The sequence below is a fragment of the Molothrus ater genome, chromosome 18, assembly GCF_012460135.2.
Source record: "Molothrus ater isolate BHLD 08-10-18 breed brown headed cowbird chromosome 18, BPBGC_Mater_1.1, whole genome shotgun sequence".
NCBI classification, from domain to species: Eukaryota; Metazoa; Chordata; class Aves; order Passeriformes; family Icteridae; genus Molothrus; species Molothrus ater.
In genome coordinates, this window is record NC_050495.2 from 9,999,183 (window position 1) to 10,016,199 (window position 17,017).

A 17,017-nucleotide genomic window follows, 5' to 3' on the forward strand; every position below is an offset into this window, starting at 1 on the left:
ACTCCTTATAATTAATAGTGTGCCTCGTAATAGGATTCTCCAGCCTTCGGTGCTCCCTGGAAACACCTTTTTACATAAGGTATTGCTCACGGTGGAGTGGCAGAGCTGTGATTTATGGGGGTTTGGCCTCCACGAAGCACCTGGGAAGGTGGCCCGAGCGGTGGGAGGTACAGGGCAAGGGGCTGAGGGCAGGGAGGGGCTTCAGGTCAGGATTTGTGGGGAGATGTGGGTGAGCTGCTCCTGGGGCTGACACCCGCCGGCTCCAAAGGGGAGGAGGATGAGAGGGGTTTGGGGCTGGCAAAATGCTTCTCTCCCTGTCCAACCCACAGGGCACAGGCTCAGCAGGGAATCGGGGGGCTGGGGAGAGCCAGCAGGAGCAAAACCCTGCATCACCCGGAATGGGAGGAAGGAGAGGGGAGAAATGTTGGGAGGACACAAAAAGAACCCCAGGAGGCGCCACAGCAAAGGGCTAAAAGCAAACCCAGCGCTACAGAGAGAGCAGGAAAGCCCGGGGGAAAGAGAGAACGGAAAAAAGAGTGGGATGGGGGGAAAAGGGATCTTAGGGGGTCTAGGATGGGGTATATCCCCTCCACAGTCAGAGCACCTCGGAGCCCGCAGGCGTTAAACCCGGCCGGGGATTCCCGTGGATTAATCACCATAACAAGAGCTCTGTTCTCGTCTGGCCGCAGCCAACGTGGCAGGAACGGGAGAGGATTGTAATAATTAATAATCATTACAATAATAATGCATAAAGACAGTAGCAAAGTAATTAGTCAGAGAGGGAGCGTTTGCTAATTGAGGTGGGGAGATGCAGCTCGAGCAGCCTGGGGAGGAGCACGGGGAGGGAGGAGAAGGGGCAGAGGAGAATACCTGGCACGTCCCAGGGGAAAAATGGAATGTGTGGGGGTCCCAGTCCCCCCTCAGCACAGGCACCACCCTGAGCCTGCACTTCTACCCCCGTGCCTCAGTTTCCCCATCCCTGCATGGGCGCTGTGTGCTGCAAAAAGCTGCGAGAGGAGCCCCCCATCCCCAGGCTTTATTCCGGTTCTTTGTGAAGGAAAGCGAGCAGAGCTGCCGGGCGGGCTCTGCCACAGGCGTGCCCGGTGTCACTGCAGCCCCAGCTGGCTCTGGAGGGCCCGCAGCTGGGCCGTGTGGATGCTGCTGCCGCCGCACACCACGAGCAGCACGGAGCGCAGCGGGCTCGGCAGCCGCCCCTCGCTCTGCAGCCGCTGCAGCCGCCCCGAGTACAGCACGGCCAGGGGTGCCCCGCACGCCGGCTCCACCAGCACCCGCTCGTCATCTGCGGGGACAGAGAGGGGACGTGCGGCACCCACCGAGCGACAGCTCGCCCGGCACCCGGCGGCCCCGGCACCCGGCGGTGTCCCTGTCACCCTGAGTCCAGTGCCCCCAGAGCCCAGCAGTGTCCCTGTCACGCTGACTCCAGCGTCCAGTGGTGTCCCTGTCACCTTGACCCTAGCAGTGTCCCTGTCACCCTGACCCCAGAGTCCCCAGAGCCCGGCCGTGTCCCTGTCACGCTGACCCCAGAGTCCAGTGGTGTCCCTGTCACCCCGACCCCGGCACCCCCAGGGTCCAGCAGTGTCCCTGTCACCCTGACCCCAGAGTCCCCAGGGTCCGGCAGCGTCCCTGTCACCCTGACCCCAGCGGTGTCCCTGTCACCCTGACCCCGGCGCTGTCCCTGTCACCCCGCTCACCCAGGAACTGCTGCACAGCCCGCACGGCCTCCTCGTCCTGCACCACCTGCGAGATCACCTGGCACTCCCGGGCACACTGCAGCGCCCGCGCCGCCACCGTCTTGGCTCCCAGGCAGGTGGCCACGCTGGGACAGCAGGGGACAAGGCGGTCAGGGCGAGGACACCGCGGCGAGCCCTGCCAGCTCCCTGCACGCCCGGCTGCTCACCTGGTGATGTCGGGCAGGGTGACGAGCCGGCCGGCTTTGAGCGCCTCGTGGAAGCTGTGAGCGCCCAGCGTCTCGGCGGCGATGATGGGGACATCCTGCCAGCCCACCTGCTGCAGGCCGGCCACCACCCCGGCCAGCAGCCCCCCGCCACCCACCGCCACCACGATGGCCCCTGGTTTGGCCTCCAGAGAGTCCTTCAGCTCCCGGACCAGGCTGGCGTGACCCTCCCTGCAGGGGGAGGGACGGGAGGATGCAGCCTGGGGGCTCCCCGGGGATGGGGACAGGGGACAGGAGCTGGGGATGCAGCCCAGGGGCTCCCCGGGGATGGGGACAGGAGTTGGGGATGCAGCCCGGGGGCTCCCCTGGGTCCCGGAGATGGGGACAGGGGGCAGGAGCTGAGCCCTGGCAGCACTCACCACACCAAGGGGTGGTCGAAGGGGGGGATGATGACCCAGCCCTCTGTCTTAGCCAGCTCCTGGGCTCTGCTGTTGGCATCATCCCACACCTGGTGGGGGCAAGGGGGGGCTCAGCAGGGCTGCACAGAGCCCTCAGAACCCCGGGTGGGTCCCGTGTCCCTGCAGGGCTGGGGGACACCAGAACGGGTGAGGGCTCCCAGGGTGACCCTGCTGTGATGCTGGGGATGCAGGAGGGGACATTTCAGGATGGGGTTTGCCAAGCACCAAGGCTCAGCCTTCTCTGGACCCCCCCAGACCCCATTTTTGGGGGTACCTTGCCGTAGACCTCGACGGTGGCCCCCAGTTCCTGCAGTTTGCGCACGGGGGTGGGGCCGCTGCTGCTGGGCACCACCACGGTGATGGGCAGGGCCAGCTCCCGGGCCGCGAACGCTGCTGCCAGCCCCGCGTTCCCTCCTGCCCAAAGGGAGGGGGCTCAGCCACGGCTCGACCCCCCCGCACATCCCCATATTGCTCAGGAGCATCCCCCCGGCTCGGGGTGGAGTTACCTGAGGAGCAGACGAAGCGCCGGCAGCCCTTCCTGGCAGCCTGAAAGGAGAGAAAGAGGCGAGGGGACGGCTGTGTGCCCCCACTGTGCCCCCCGCGAGGGCAGGAGCACCCCCCGCACACCCCGTGCCCGCACTCACATCCTGGCACAGGTGCCCGATGCCCCGGATCTTGAAGGATCCCGAGGGCTGGACGTTCTCCATCTTCATGAAGACCTTGGTTCCCACGGCCTTGGAGAGGGACAGGCTCTCCAGGACGGGTGTAACGACGTGGAAGGGCTTCTGGGGCTTCTGCCCCCCGACTGGCTGGGCTGCCATGGCCTGACAAGGAATGTTCTGCCCGGGAGAGGCGGTGCAGTCACCAGCTGCTCCCCAGGGTACTCCCCGATGAGGACGGGGCTGTCCCCAGTGTCCCCTCCCATGTCTAGGATGCAGCAGCTCTCCCTGGAGGATCCCAGGACAGGCTGTGCCAGCCCCTCCTGCATCCTCGCGGTGTCCCCAGGTGCACAGCCTGGCCTGTCCCCAGGCTGGGGTTACCTGCTGTCCCGTGGGATGTCCCTGCTTGTCCTCCCCCGCCGCCGAGCCTGCGGCACACAGAGGCACAGGTGACGTCCGAGGGGCCGTGCCGGTGTCCCCAGGTCGCCGTGCTCAGTCATGCAGAGGGCAGGGCTCGGACATTGCCCCGGCTGCTCGCTGTTTGCTCAGCCCTGCGCGGGTTTTGCAGCCTGCAGCGCTGCCGGTGACCCGCGGGGACAAACACGTGCGGCCCTGCCAGCTCTCACATGCCAGGGAAACGGGATATGGCTCCCAGGAGATGGGGGAAGAGGAAAGGCAGCTCACAAAATGAATTTGGGGGCTCTCAAGGGTTTGCAGTGGGTATTATCTGGTTCAGACAAAAACACGTACCAGCGGATTTTAGGATTTTTGCCCTGGTGTAGCCAGAGCAGCCTGCACACCCCAAACTCCCAGCCAAAACACCTCTCATTGCCTCCAAAAGAGCCATCACACCCCTCTGCTCACCCTGCCAAGCCCCCACCCCATGGCAGCCCTTCAATCCTCTCCAAGGCTCCCATCCCAGGGGGCTCAGCCCCTCCAGCTGGGGCAGACCCCCGGGATGAGCCCCTCTGCTCCAGCTGGCCATGCCAGGCACCCCGAGGACAAAGATCCCTTAGGGAGGGGCTGGCCCAGACCCAAGGCCCAGCAGCCCCCAGGCAAAGCAGGCAGAGCCCCCTCCCTTCCTCTGGGACCCCTCCTTGTCACCCAGCCCTGGTGACAGCCCAGGGTAAAAGTCCTACCTCTGCTCTGAGGGGCTGGTTCTGTGCACAGCAGGCAGGGAGGAAGAGGAGGGTGGGATCTGGAGGAAGGGCGAGTCCTGGCCCGCAGCCCCGCAGCCGCAGGAGGCTCCTCTGTTGCTCTGGCCAAGCTGGAGCAGCCTGGAAGCCAAGGGCACAAGGAGTCCTGAGGGGGGGACACTGCACTGGGACCAACACGGGCCAAACAGGGAGCACTGGGAACCCCACAGTGTGCCCAGCTCTGCACACAGCAGTGAAAACACAATATGGGATTTTAGTGCCCTGACCCAAAGTGGGCTGCAAACCCCCCCAGAGCAGCCCCGCTGGCAGGCAGAGAGCAGGGACAGAGTTCTGGGTCTGTCCTGCTCCTCATAGAGCTGATCTTTGGGACCAACAAAACATCCCTGGGCTCCCGAGAGCAGCACAGAGCACAGCACTGCCCCTCTGCAGGGCCACGCTGCTTTTGGGACACAAGGGCCTGGAAAGGAGGGCAATGAGGAGGATTTCCTGAATGGGGCCATCAGGGGGACACAGCTCCAGTCCCTCTGGGGACCTTTGGAGTGACCCCCCCACCTCACAGTAGGCAGAGACTGCAGCCACTTCCATGAGGGTGGGACAGCAGCAGGAGCTGGGGAGGGGTGTGAGAAGCCTGTCCCAGCTCACAGGGGTGAGGCTGGACACCCCCTTGGGAGGACACCACATTCCAGCTCAGCCCTGGGGTGCTCCAGGGTCCTCTTGTACCCCAGAGCCACCTCCCTGTGCCTGTTCTGCTCCCCTTTGGCTCCATCCCTGCCATGAGGAAGGCATGCCAGGTTGCCACCTGGTCACTTCCCTTGGCCAGCGTCCCTGGCTGACACTGTGGCAGCAGCTGGGATGGTATTTAACAACTTTTTGTTTGTTTTTCCATGTTTAAGGAAACAACAAAAAAAAAAAAAAAAAAGGGAATCAGCAACACTGTGGCATTTCCAGCATGCCCTGTTCCTCCTTGCTGCTCACCTCCCAGATGGCGATCTGTCTGGGGAAACTGAGGCACGGAGAGCCCAAAAGCAGTCCCCCCACCATGGGGACACAGGCTTACCTGCAATCTGTCCCAGCACAGCAGGGTACAGACACCCTGCCTTTCCCAGGGCACCCATCCCAGTTTTTGGGGTGCCAGCACCCCAACAGCCCAGAGCTGCTCCCTCCCACCCCCCTGCAGCCCCCAGGGGCCCCCAGCCCCGGTGGGAACCCGGTGCCTTCAAAGCTCTGCCGAGGCACAGCTCATTAATCCCCCAGTAATGACCTCGTTATTCCTAACGAGCCAGAGCGGATCAAGGGAGCTGCCTAAGAGGATTTTGCACCGTGGCTTTTGGGGACGGGGCACACAGGTGCCAGAGGAAAGGAAGACAAAAGGCGTGATGAGGATGGTCTCCCACTCCTGGGGGCTGAGAGTGGGGCTCCCCCATCCCACAGCAGAGAGCCCTGCACAGCCTGCACCCCAAAAGCCTCACTGGGCACAGGCTCTCCCACCAGCAGAGCAGTAGATCACCCTGTTAACGGCGACCCCTGAGGGAGCCCAGCCCTAACAAAGCCACCAGAGAACCTCAGCAGAGAGCAAAGCACAGCCACCAGCACAGAGCACTTTATTATTTACCACAGCCAAACCAGCTCACTGCCCTCCTGTCTGCGCTGAGGGCGAGCCCCAGCCTCCCAGGATGCCCCTTTTCCAGGAAGAGCCCCCCTAAACCAGGCATCAGCACCCAGGGAAGAGCCTGGAGAGCCCCACAGCAGGGAGGGGACACGCTGGGCTTGTGCAGCACAGCCAGGACCCCCAGAGGCAGAAAGAACAGGGGGGACCCTGTTACACAGAGCTGAGACCCCCCACACCCCCAGAGGGATCCCCCACAGGACAGATGGACAGACCGGACCAGCGCCTGCTCAGTCCCAGTGGACCTTGACTGGGGGGAAGGTCCAGAGGTCGGGGTGGCCCATGTGGAGCAGGGAGCTGCAGGGGGACGTGCTCCAGCGGAAGGGTGGCACGTCATCCCAGGCGGGGCCGCTGACTGCCACCAGCCCGAAGGTGGGCACCATGCCCGAGGAGGTGACCTGCAGTGGGGACACGGAGCAGGGCAGCGAGTCAGCGCTGGGCACAGGCTGCACAGCCCCACAAGGAGCCCCTGTGGGGAGAGCAGGGCTGCCTGGCTGGCACACCTTCATGTCGATGCCGCCGTGGCAGCGCTGGCGCAGGGCGGGGAAGGGGTAGGTGCCGTTGGCAGGGTTGAGGTCGGAGCGCGCAGAGATGGCGTTCTCGGCGTTCTGGGGGGGGTCACAGCCCCTGCACCGCGACAGGGGGTCCTGCAGGTAGTTGTTGGACCTGCAGAGGGAGGGGACAGAGCCCAGTAAAGATGTAGGAAAAGCCCACAGATGACAGAAAATCCCTTGGGGGAAGTTCCTCAGGGAATTCCGGGTGTGGGGTGCCCGGCACACACCGCATCAGGCGGATCATGGAGTCCAGGTCATGGACCTGTGTCTGGTTCCGGCGGAAGATCTGGGCACGAGGGTTCTTGTCATAGGTGAACCAGTCACCATATTTCCTCACCAGCTCCAGGTTCCCACTGGTGTTGAAGATCTGCTCGAAGTACCTGGGGAGGGGGAACCCAGCAAGCTGGCACCAAGGGGGTGCAAGGTGGGCACTGCTGCCCCTATTTCCAGGGCAGGCCTTGGGGAGGGATGGCACTCACGGCACGTTGTAGCTGGCCCAGTAACCCTGCTGGTACAGCAGCTTTGTCTGGTCAGCCACCACCACCAGGCCCCTGTGCTGGGAGGAAGAGCACTGGTCAGAGCAGAGGGGGGAAAAGTCACCGGGGATAGTGGGGGGCATGCTGGGGTGGGGGGAACACACACTGGGGGTCCTCATCCCAGCCAGAGGTGCTGGGCACCCATCACCTCAGTACTAGCACCCCCAGAGCCTTTAGCCACAGACAGCCCTATTGCCCTGTGACCACCCATTGGGCTGGGCGGGCACCACCCCCAGGGTTTTCCCAAACCCACAGGGATGGAGAGGAGACAGCAGGGGCTGAGGGAGGAACGGAGCCACTCACGGGATCTGCTCCAGCACTGTCAGCACGCCTGGCGCTGGGCTCGCTCTGCCCGGTGTGAAGGCATTGTAGTCCACCACCATCCACTGGTTGTTGTACCTGGCATGGAGAGCAAGGAATGCATCCCTCTGGCAGCCTGGGCACTCTCCATCCCATCCCACTGATGCCTTAAGTTTTAGCTTTTCTATGTTTCAGATTCTGTGCTGCTTTAGTGAGTAGTTCTGACCTTCATATCAGGGGATGGTGAACTCTCTTCATAGAGTAGGGAGACAAAACAATTCCTTCTCTATCTAGAGACCAAGGACAAATGATCCAAATCTCAGGCCCAAGAGCATAAACAATGGCAGAATGAAGACAGAAAAACAAGAAGGATGGGACTTCATAACCTAAAGCTATAAGTGGACAATTAACTCCAATGTGCAAATGGAGCAGAACTGATCAAAGTGAGAGACCCCGTGCCTGGTCGTGCATTTTAGGACCATTTTGGTTCATTTTGGGTGCAGCCCTGGCTGGGCTCTTGTGCTGCCCAACGTGGATCCATTGAGGCTTTTAATAAATCCCTACTTTATTTTTTAACCCTGTTGTAGATCAGCCTTCCCAAGGCACCAGCATCCCTCCAGGCTCCATTCCCAGCCCACTCACGTGCCACTGTTGAAGCGCTGGAATACCGCGGCCCACTCGGGCCCGCTGCGGGCCAGCCTGTTGGCCACGATGTTCCTCAGCCACTCCAGGACGCTGCCCCGGGGCTCCAGGTACTTCCACAGGGCCGGGTTGTTGTTGCCAATGGTGGTTTCCAGCGTGACCTGCAGGGCAGGGAGCGATGGGGAGGGCAGCAGGGCCGAGGGGAGGTGCCCGAGGACCAGACCCACTCACCAACCCGCTGCTGAGGATGTAGAAGTCATCCATGGAGAAGATGGTGCCGGGGTAGGAGGAGAACACCTGGACGCTCCCAGGGATCTGGGACTTGCCTGCAGGGGGGATGCAGAGCATCAGAGGGGGGGTGTGAGGCGCAGCCCCCCCAGCCCAGCCCACGCACCGCCGGCCGAGGTGCGGAAGGGCAGCGTGTACTTCTTGACCACACGCAGCATGGCCTGGTAGGAGGTCCAGGTGTCGTGGGCCACCAGCAGGTCCCGCTGGCCCGGCAGCAGCTTCACCAGGGCCGAGCAGGAGCCCGAGCCCAGCACACGCTGAGGGGAGGAGCGGTTCAGGGCAGACTCCAGGTCCTCCAGGTCCCCCCCCAGCTGCAGCAGCCTGGGGAGAAGCAAGGCAAAAGATGTCAGGTGAGGGGTGCCGCAGGCCTGGAGCTGAGCTGGCTCAGAGCTCTCTGTCTGTCTGTCCATATCCACCACACCCCAGGGCAGGCACTTGTGCTGGCAGCACCCTGGAGGCATGAGCATGGAGGAAAGGGGGAGCACAGCAGTGGGGAAACTGAGGCAGGGGCTGCAGGGGGAACCCACCACCTAGCCCACGGGGTGGGGAAGAGAACAACCTGCCTTAGCTCCAACCTGCCCCAAATGCCCAGAAAAGGTGGACTGGGAGTAGAACTGGCTGCTCATGGACATGCAGGAATTGTCCCCACAGCGCTCCAAACCCCAGGACAACCCTCCCCCACTCTCCCCCAGCTCTGAGAAGGAGCTTACAGGAAGCCAAAGGGTGCCAGGGTGATCTTGCCCCTGGGGAAGTCCAGGCGCCCATTGTAGCTGTCCTCCAGCCCCTTCAGCTGCAGCAGGGCCAGGTGCACCTGGGGACAGGGGACAGAGCTGGCACCTGGCTCCTGCGAGGAGGCAGGCTGAGAGCTTTTGCGGGACAGGCTCCCTCATTCCCCCAGGGGACAGAGCACATCAGCTGGGTCTCAGTGCTGCTGCAGAGGCACAGGGGGGAAGTGTCACTGTCAGCAAGGTCATGACTCAGCACCCACAGCCGAGGGTGACAAAGCCATGTCCTGTGCACCCCAACTGCAGCATGCAAGGCTCTGGCGAGGAGAAAGTCACGAGTCACCTCTACTCACCCCAGGAAGGAGCATGACCACATCCCTGTCATCCCACCTGGAGCTGGGCCAGGACAGCTCGCTGCCCTGTGCTGTGCTCTGGGTTAAAGGCCCAGGAGGACCCAGGGGGCTCCCCTGGTGGGGGTTCCCCATCCTCACCTGGTGCCAGTACTCGGTGTTGCGCCCTTTCTCCATCTGCTCCTCCATCCAGGCCAGGTTGGCCTCCAGGTAGCTGCGCAGCTTCTGGCAGTACTCGCTCTCGTACTTGAAGGGGCCGCAGTATCCCACCATGGTGTTCATCCAGTGCATGTACATCAGCTGGGGGACAGGGCCGCGCGTCACCGCTGGGGACAGCCACCAGGGCACGCATTCCTGGACGGGTCCCCCTTACCTGCTCGGTGACGGCAGCCTCGGCGAGCCCGGCAGCGTAGGCCTGCAGGCTGTCATTGTACGAGGCGTTGGTGGCCACCTCCAGGAAGGCCCAGCTGTGGGGACACGGGCACGGGGGGTCACGGACACGGCTGGGACGGGGCGCCCCACCCACCACGGCTCCCCGCCGCCACCTCATCCCTGAGCGGCCCCGTCCCGTCCGGTCCGGCCCGGGTCATACCCGACGTGAGGGATGCGGTCATCGAGGCTGGCCCAGGCGACGGCAGCGGGGTGGCGGCCGGGGAGGACGCGCAGCCGCTCGGAGCCGGGCTCCAGCAGCACGGAGACATTGCGGGGCACCGGGGACGGGGCTGCGGCGGCCGGGACGGCGGAGAGGAGCGGGGACAGCAGAGGGGACAGCAGAGGGGACAGGAGCGAAGCCACCAGCAGCGCCCGCGGGGCCGCCATGGCGGGGACACCGAGGGGCGGGGCTAGGGAGGGACCACGCCCCATCAGCACGGGCGCGTGTGAATGGGTGGGGATGGGGCGGGGCTTCATGGTGACCACGCCCCTCTGCGCGCCGTTGTATTAGTGGGGCGGGGCTGGATTGGGGCCGGAGCGTCAGAGTGGCCACGCCCCCATCGGCACTGCCGGGTATCAATGGGATGGCCCGATTTGGGGGCGGGGCAGTGCACTGGCCACGCCCCCACAGAACTATCCTGCATAAACATCTCACACAGGGCGGGGACTGGGGACGGGGATGGCTTCTTGCTAGGCCACGCCCCCAACCGCTCCAAAGTGTGGGGACCCCTGAGACCCCCCCCAGAACGCCCCTGTCCCCCCATGCCACTTACGGCCCCACGCTCATACCCACGGTCCCGGCCCCACGCTCATAACCCCGCTCCCTTCCCGCCTCTCCCAGCCCCACGCCCTCAGGAGATGGGCGCAAGTTCCTCCTCCCCGCCTTCGGGGGACACGCGTGGACCCCTGGTGTGAGCTGTCACAGCCCGGCGTGTCCCCATGCTCGGGGTGGGGGGAACACACGGGGCGCTGCTGCTTCCCTCGGGCCCCAGGGCAGCGGCGGCCCCGGCCTTGCGCAATTCCCTTCGCCTCTCTCCGGGGGAAGGGCAGAATGCAGCGCTGGGGGGAAACGGGCCAGGTTGGGAAATGGACCTTTGAATCCCATGGGTTCTTTAAATCCCACGGGTTCTTTGAACCCCGTGAGAGTCTTGGGGCTCCGGCCGTGAGGGCCAACCTGCACCCCACAAACAGGGCACGGCGCTTGCAGGGGGCACGGCTGAGGCTGGGGTGTCCTGGAGCTGGGGACGCCGCTGCGGAGAGGAGCCCGTGCCCTCTGAGGGTGTGTGACCGCCGGCGCGGGGTCTGTGCAGCCCGGTGCCGAGGCTGTCCCACCCACACGGGACACATCCCGCGCTGAGCCCGCCCGTTCTCAGGGCTCACCCGTGTGGGGCTGTGTGTGGGAGGTGTCCGGCCTCAGAGGGGCGGCCCGGAGCACAGAGCCGCGTGTGTCCCCTGTGGGCGGCCGGCCGTGTGGGAGAGTGTCGCTGTCGCTTTAAGGGCGGAGGGTGGCGGCCCCTTTAAGGCGGGGGGGCCGGCGGGATCAGCTGCCCGTGCTCGGAGCGGGGCTGAGCCGACACGGTGGGGCCGCGCCGCGGGTGGGGTTCCCCCGGTACCCCCATCCATCTATCCCCGCATCCCCGCATCCCCGCCCGGGATCCCCCACACCCCCGGGGTCACCGTCCCCACCCGCCCGCGGCCTCTCTGTCCCCTCCCTGCCCCCGGGGGTGCCCCCGGGTCCCTCTCTGCGGGGTGTGGGTGCCTTTCCCCCGGGGCTGGGCTCCCCCGGCGGGGCCGTGGCGCAACCTGCCCGCGGGAGGCTCTGCTTTTTATCCGTTTTATTATTTTTAGCATTAATTATAATTTCCAGTTTTACTATTGATTTTTAACCCCTTCTGGCCCCGCCCGGGGAGCGCGGGATGGGGCTCCGGGGGCAGCCCCCGCTCGGTGTCCCCGGGGAGCGCTGCCGCTGGTAGGTGTCCCCCGGGGTTGTCCCCGCCAGGGACAGGGCACCATGGGGCAGGGGCCCGCGGGGCTGCCCGGGGCGCTCAGCCTGCCCGGGGCGCTGCCAGCCGGGCCCCCGCTGCTGCTGGACGCGGGGCACACGGTGCCTCCCGCCGGGGATGCTCTGAGCCACGCACGGAGCCTGGATGTAAGTCTGGGCATTTGGGGGGGACTCCGGGAGGGATTTGGGTGCTGCCGGGGTGGTGGGGTCCCGTCCCGTCCCTGCTGCCATGTCCTCACCATCGCAGCAGGGATCTCACCCGGATTTCCTCCCCTCCTGGTTTTCTCCTCCGAAAACCTCTCTGCCTGCCAGGCCGGCGCCTTCCCATGGCCCGGGGTGGGTGTGGGCTGTGTGGGGACATGGATGGGGTGGGGACAAGGGTTTCCACCTCTGCTGGCCCTGGCGCAGCCCTGCACCCACGCATGTGTAGCTCAGGTGGGGAAACTGAGGCAGGGCTGACAGTGACCTGCCAAAGCCGCCCCATGGCAGCGCTTGGGGGGCAGTATCCCCTCGGGGTGGGCGCTGTCCCCTCGGGGTGGGCGCTGTGTGCTCGGGGGGGCCCGGCCGAGCACCTTCCCTGTGCTCCGCAGTGCTGGGAGGTTCGGAAGCACAACAGCTCCGAGTGGTGCCACTTCATCCGGAGCAACCCCGACTGCCGGCTCGACGGGGGCTTCCTCGACTACCTCGATGGGGTTTTCTGTGTCTTCCCGCCCCGGCTGCTGCCCCTGGCTGTCACCCTCTATGTAAGGACGGGAAAGGGCAGTGCTGGGGATGCTCTGCTGGGGGGGGTGTGTGGTGGGGACCCCACTGACCCCTCTCTGTGCCACCCCTGACCCCACAGGCTCTCTGGCTCCTGTACCTGTTCATCATCCTCGGTGTGACAGCAGAGAAGTTGTGAGTGGCCCTGCAGAGGAGGGGACTGTCCCCAGAGTGAGCAGGAGCCCCAGGTAGCCCCATCACCTCTCTCTGTCTGCTTTTCTGCCCTTCCAGCTTCTGCCCCAATTTATCAGCCATCTCCACCAACCTGAAGCTGTCCCACAACGTGGCAGTATCCTTGGCAAATCACAGGGGCCTCAGTTAGGAGGGATGTGGGGACAGGGCAGGGGAGGTGGCCATGACAGGGTCACTTTGTGTCCCCTTGGTGCCATGCCAGGGGAAACCCATTGGGAGGTTTCAGTGGGACGAGTGGTCATGTGCTGGCACTGGACAGAGGTGCACAGCACCCGTGTCCCCACGGGGAGGAGGACACCAGGTCTTTTCCTTGACGTCCCCTCTCCATGGTGTCACCTTCCTGGCCTTTGGGAATGGGGCTCCTGATGTCTTCAGTGCTGTGGTGGCTTTCTCTGACCCCCGGACAGCGGGGCTGGCCATCGGGGCCATCTTTGGTAAGGCAGCCCCAGTGCCATGTCCTCACAGGGTGACATTTTGGGTTTGTGGGATGTTCCCCTGTCCCAAGAGAGTCCCCCTGTGTTGGTAGGTGCCGGTGTGTTTGTGACCACGGTGGTGGCCGGGGGCATTGCCCTGGTCAAGCCCTTCACAGCCGCCTCCAGGCCCTTCCTCAGGGACGTCATCTTCTACATGGTGGCCGTCTTCCTCACCTTCGTGGTGCTCTACTTGGGCAGGATCAGGCTGGGAGAGGCTCTGGGTGAGCGCTGTGGGAGCTGGGCAAGGTGGGAGCAGCCTGGGGGTGCCGTGACCCCCCCATCACTCCCCCATTTCAGGTTACCTGGGGCTCTACGTGTTCTATGTGCTCACCGTGGTGCTCTGCACCTGGATCCACCGGCGGCAGCGCGGGGACGGGCTGGCCCCTCCCGGAGCCTGGGAGCCAGGTAAGGGCTGCCCAGCTGGGATGGGACCCCCGGGGTGTGGGGGTGCCCTTCCAGTGCTCCTGCCCTCTCCTCTTCCTCACAGAGATGCCGACAGATGTGGAAGAGCCGGAGCCCTCGAGCACAAACAGCGGGGACTATGGTACGTTCCAGTTCCTGTGGGCTCAGGGCTGGCTCTGCTCCGTCCTCGGGGGTCCCAGAGCCCCCCAGTGACTGAGCCCGTGGGGTGACAGCCCATGGGACAGGGGGAGCTCCCTGGGGACACACAGGGAGCTCCCAGACCGCTCAGCCCCGTGGCCCCTCGCAGGGGAGGAGTACCGGCCCCTGCTGCCCTCCCGGGAGAGCTCCCTGCACATCCTCACCACGGCCCTCAGCCCCCTGGACTACCGCAAGTGGAGGAGGAAGCCGTGGTACTGGCGGCTCTTCAAGGCCTTCAGGGTGAGTAGGGGGCAACAGGAGCCAGGAGGAGCCCCCCAAGGGGCATCCCCATCCCTGCTGGCCCTTGGGGCTCTGTCCCCCCGGGGCTTTGGGGCAGGGGCAGTGGGTTTGGGAGCACCTTGCAGGGTGTCCCAGATGGGTGTCCCCGTGCCAGGTGCCCGTGGAGCTGGTTCTGCTGCTCACCGTTCCTGTTGTGGACCCCGACAAGGATGACCTGAACTGGAAGAGACCCCTCAACTGCCTGCACATTGTCACCAGCCCCCTGCTCTGCATCCTCACCCTGAAATCAGGCGCCTGTAAGAGCCTGGGCCAGTCCCAGCTTGCAGAAGGGGACAGGACTGAGAGGCCACCAAAGCCCTGGGGACTGCAGGAGCGCATCAGAGCTGGCTCCCCATTGTGGGGAGGAGGGATGGGCAGGGGAGAGCCAAGCTGTTTGCAGCTGGATACACCCTGCAAGGGGGCTTGGGCCCCATCCAGGTCCTGGGGGGAAAATGGAGCAGGCCCAGCCTGGCCTAGTCTGGGGAAACTGAGGCACAGAGGGGAGCAGCTCTGTAAGGACGTAGGCAGAGGTGGCTGTAGCTGACAAGGCTTTATCTCCACCTCAAGCCTCTCTGTCCCTCCTCTCCCCACCATGTGCAGATGGGCTCTACCAGATCCAGGGCATCTTCCCAGTCTGGGCACTGGTCACACTGGTTGCCTCAGCCCTGGCCCTCATCATCTTCATCACCACGAGCAATGAAGAGCCACCCAAGTATCACTGTGTAAGGTGTCCCCCAGCCCTGAGCACCCACCAGGGACCAGCATAGCCTGCTCCAGACTGGGCAGGGGCTCCTGGGGCAGAGCAGGAAGCTGGAGCTCTGTCCCAGTTTCCAATGTCCCGGGAGGTGTGCAGGGTCCTGTGGGATGCACACAGGGACCAGCTTGCTCCTTTTCCCATCAGGTGTTTGCCTTCCTTGGGTTTTTGGCCAGTGCCATGTGGATCAATGCCGCAGCCATGGAGCTGGTGAACATCCTGCGCACCCTGGGCATCATCTTCCAGCTCAGCAACACCGTGCTGGGCCTCACACTGCTGGCCTGGGGCAACAGCATCGGGGGTGAGGGCTCTGCAGCTCCCAGTGCCCCTCTGGGACACGCTGGGGTGCCCCTGCCATGCCCAAGGTCTCCTTTTGTCCCTCCACAGACACCTTCTCCGACCTCACCATGGCCCGGCAGGGCTATCCCCGCATGGCCTTCTCCGCCTGCTTCGGGGGCATCATCTTCAGTATCCTGTGCATGCCAGGGCCAGCGTGCTGGCATGTGGGGCAGGAGCTGCCCAATTTTCCCTGCCTGCAGCCCAGGAGAGCCCCTTGTGCTGTGGGATCCCTGGAGAGGAGCTGGGATCCATGCCAGAGTCCCTCCAACGCTGGCAAAGCCCGCAGTGTTCCCGCAGTGCAAGGGGACAGTGAGGGGTTGGGGAGGGGCAGGCACCCAGCCAGCAGCACCCCCTGTGGGTACAGGACCCACAGCTGTGGGTACAGGACCCCCCTGTCCCCACAGCTGCCCCAGCCCCAGCTGGGCGGGAGTTTGGGCTGGAGCGTGGCAGATTTGGGATTTTACAAAGGGAAGGAGGGGAGGGGGCTGTGCCTTGCTCGGGTGGGTGTTGGGTGAAGCCTCTCCTCGAGTGCTCAGGGTAGCATTTGGCACAGAGAGAGAGAATGCTTCAGCCATGCAGGAAGGAGGATGGGGGGCAGAGGGATGGGCTCAGTGCTGTGTGTCCGTCCTGAACGTGCTCCAGACATCCTGGTCGGCGTGGGGCTGGGCTGCCTGCTGCAGATGACCAGCAGCCAGCCGCTGGTGAAGGTAAGGCCGTGGTGACACGGTGACACAGGCCAGGCTGGCAGCAGGAGCCGTTGTCACCCCACATCACGCTGCTCTCCCCACAGCTGGAGCCTGACAGCCCCCTGGTGTGGGTGCTGGCCGGGGCGCTGGGGCTGAGCCTGGTGTTCTCCTTGGTGACCGTGCCGGCGCAGTGCTTCCAGCTGGGACAGCCCTATGGCGTCTGCCTCATCGCCTCCTACCTGCTGTTCCTGTGCGTGGCCCTGCTCACCGAGTTCAGGGTCATCCATTTCTCCACCCCCTGAGCGGCCCCAGCAGCTCCAGCCCCGGAGCTCGCTCTGCCTCCCACCCCAGCGGGGCCTGGCCCTGCCCTCCCCTGTCCCTGCCAGGGGACAAGGGCACCTCCACCTCACCGTGCTGCTGGAGGTGCCAGCCAGCCCTCGGGCCCTGCTGTGCTCTGGGGAAGGAGCTCTCAGTGCCCACATCCTCTCCTTTAATCTGTAATTTACGGAACTCTGGGCAGGAGCAGCATCAACACCTCAGCTGTGTCGGGGGCAGAGCAGGAGCATGGGATGGGGAAGCTCCAGCTCAGGGGCACAGCAGGGCCTGTTCTGCCTCCTCAGCTCACCTTCCCCTCCTGAGCTCCCTGCCATGCTCTGGGACAAGCTGGGGCAGTTGACAGCGGGTTTTGCCTCCTCAGCTCCACCTTCCCCTCCTGAGCCCCATGGCACGCTCTGGGACAGAGCTGGGGCAGCAGAGGGTGGCACTGCCACAGCCCAGGCACACATCTGTCCTTGGGAAGGACTGTCCTGCTGGCACCATGGGCTGGAGCAGCAGACAGGGCACAGCCAGACAGGGTTAAGGGGACACAGTGCTTCAGGGATGCACTGGGTTTAGTGCAAGCAAAGCCTGAGGGAAAAACAAACACCAAACCAAGGGAGGCTGGTTTTTCCCCTGCTTTTTTTAGTAATGTTTTTCAACCTGAATTTCAGATCCTACTTTTCTCCTCCTCCTAGGGTGGTGGGCAGAGCTGTAGGAAAGGACTTGGAGGTTTCCACACACAGTGTTGACCTCTGGCAGGACTAGATTTAGGCACTGTAAAAAACTGCAATAAAAAAAACAACACAAACACAAACCCAACCTTGACTTTTGCCTGCTGCAAGGGCCATTGCTCCTGCTCTGTGGTCTGACTCAGCCCTTACTCAGCACAGAGCCTTTGGGGTGAGAGGGAACAGCCAGGGCTGAGGAGCCTGG

General features: G+C 64.2%; 3 protein-coding genes across 3 annotated transcripts; 1 reads left to right on the forward strand and 2 right to left on the reverse strand.

The window, feature by feature from the left end:
• Positions 1-749: 749 nt before the first annotated feature.
• On the reverse strand, positions 750-4,230 carry SDSL (serine dehydratase like). The gene is made up of 9 exons (XM_036393555.1): positions 4,172-4,230; positions 3,414-3,759; positions 3,018-3,212; positions 2,880-2,919; positions 2,648-2,787; positions 2,335-2,423; positions 1,919-2,146; positions 1,713-1,837; positions 750-1,300 (listed from the first exon to the last, which is right to left on the reverse strand). Exons 3-9 carry the CDS (start codon positions 3,192-3,194, stop codon positions 1,107-1,109), a joined length of 993 nt encoding a protein of 330 aa, XP_036249448.1. The 5' UTR covers positions 3,195-3,212; positions 3,414-3,759; positions 4,172-4,230; the 3' UTR covers positions 750-1,106.
• Positions 4,231-5,773: 1,543 nt separating this feature from the next.
• Positions 5,774-10,079, reverse strand: PLBD2 (phospholipase B domain containing 2). Its single transcript, XM_036393573.1, has 12 exons — positions 9,843-10,079; positions 9,624-9,717; positions 9,392-9,550; positions 8,886-8,986; positions 8,282-8,496; positions 8,119-8,213; positions 7,888-8,048; positions 7,249-7,344; positions 6,889-6,960; positions 6,637-6,789; positions 6,359-6,521; positions 5,774-6,253 (listed from the first exon to the last, which is right to left on the reverse strand). Exons 1-12 carry the CDS (start codon positions 10,067-10,069, stop codon positions 6,086-6,088), a joined length of 1,704 nt encoding a protein of 567 aa, XP_036249466.1. The 5' UTR covers positions 10,070-10,079; the 3' UTR covers positions 5,774-6,085.
• A 1,172-nt stretch (positions 10,080-11,251) lies between these two features.
• Positions 11,252-16,898, forward strand: SLC8B1 (solute carrier family 8 member B1). The gene is made up of 15 exons (XM_036393609.2): positions 11,252-11,831; positions 12,275-12,427; positions 12,526-12,578; positions 12,675-12,732; positions 12,964-13,069; positions 13,162-13,329; positions 13,406-13,513; positions 13,596-13,652; positions 13,818-13,948; positions 14,103-14,244; positions 14,588-14,709; positions 14,889-15,042; positions 15,129-15,209; positions 15,723-15,787; positions 15,871-16,898. Exons 1-15 carry the CDS (start codon positions 11,694-11,696, stop codon positions 16,066-16,068), a joined length of 1,734 nt encoding a protein of 577 aa, XP_036249502.1. The 5' UTR covers positions 11,252-11,693; the 3' UTR covers positions 16,069-16,898.
• The last annotated feature ends 119 nt before the right edge of the window (positions 16,899-17,017 follow it).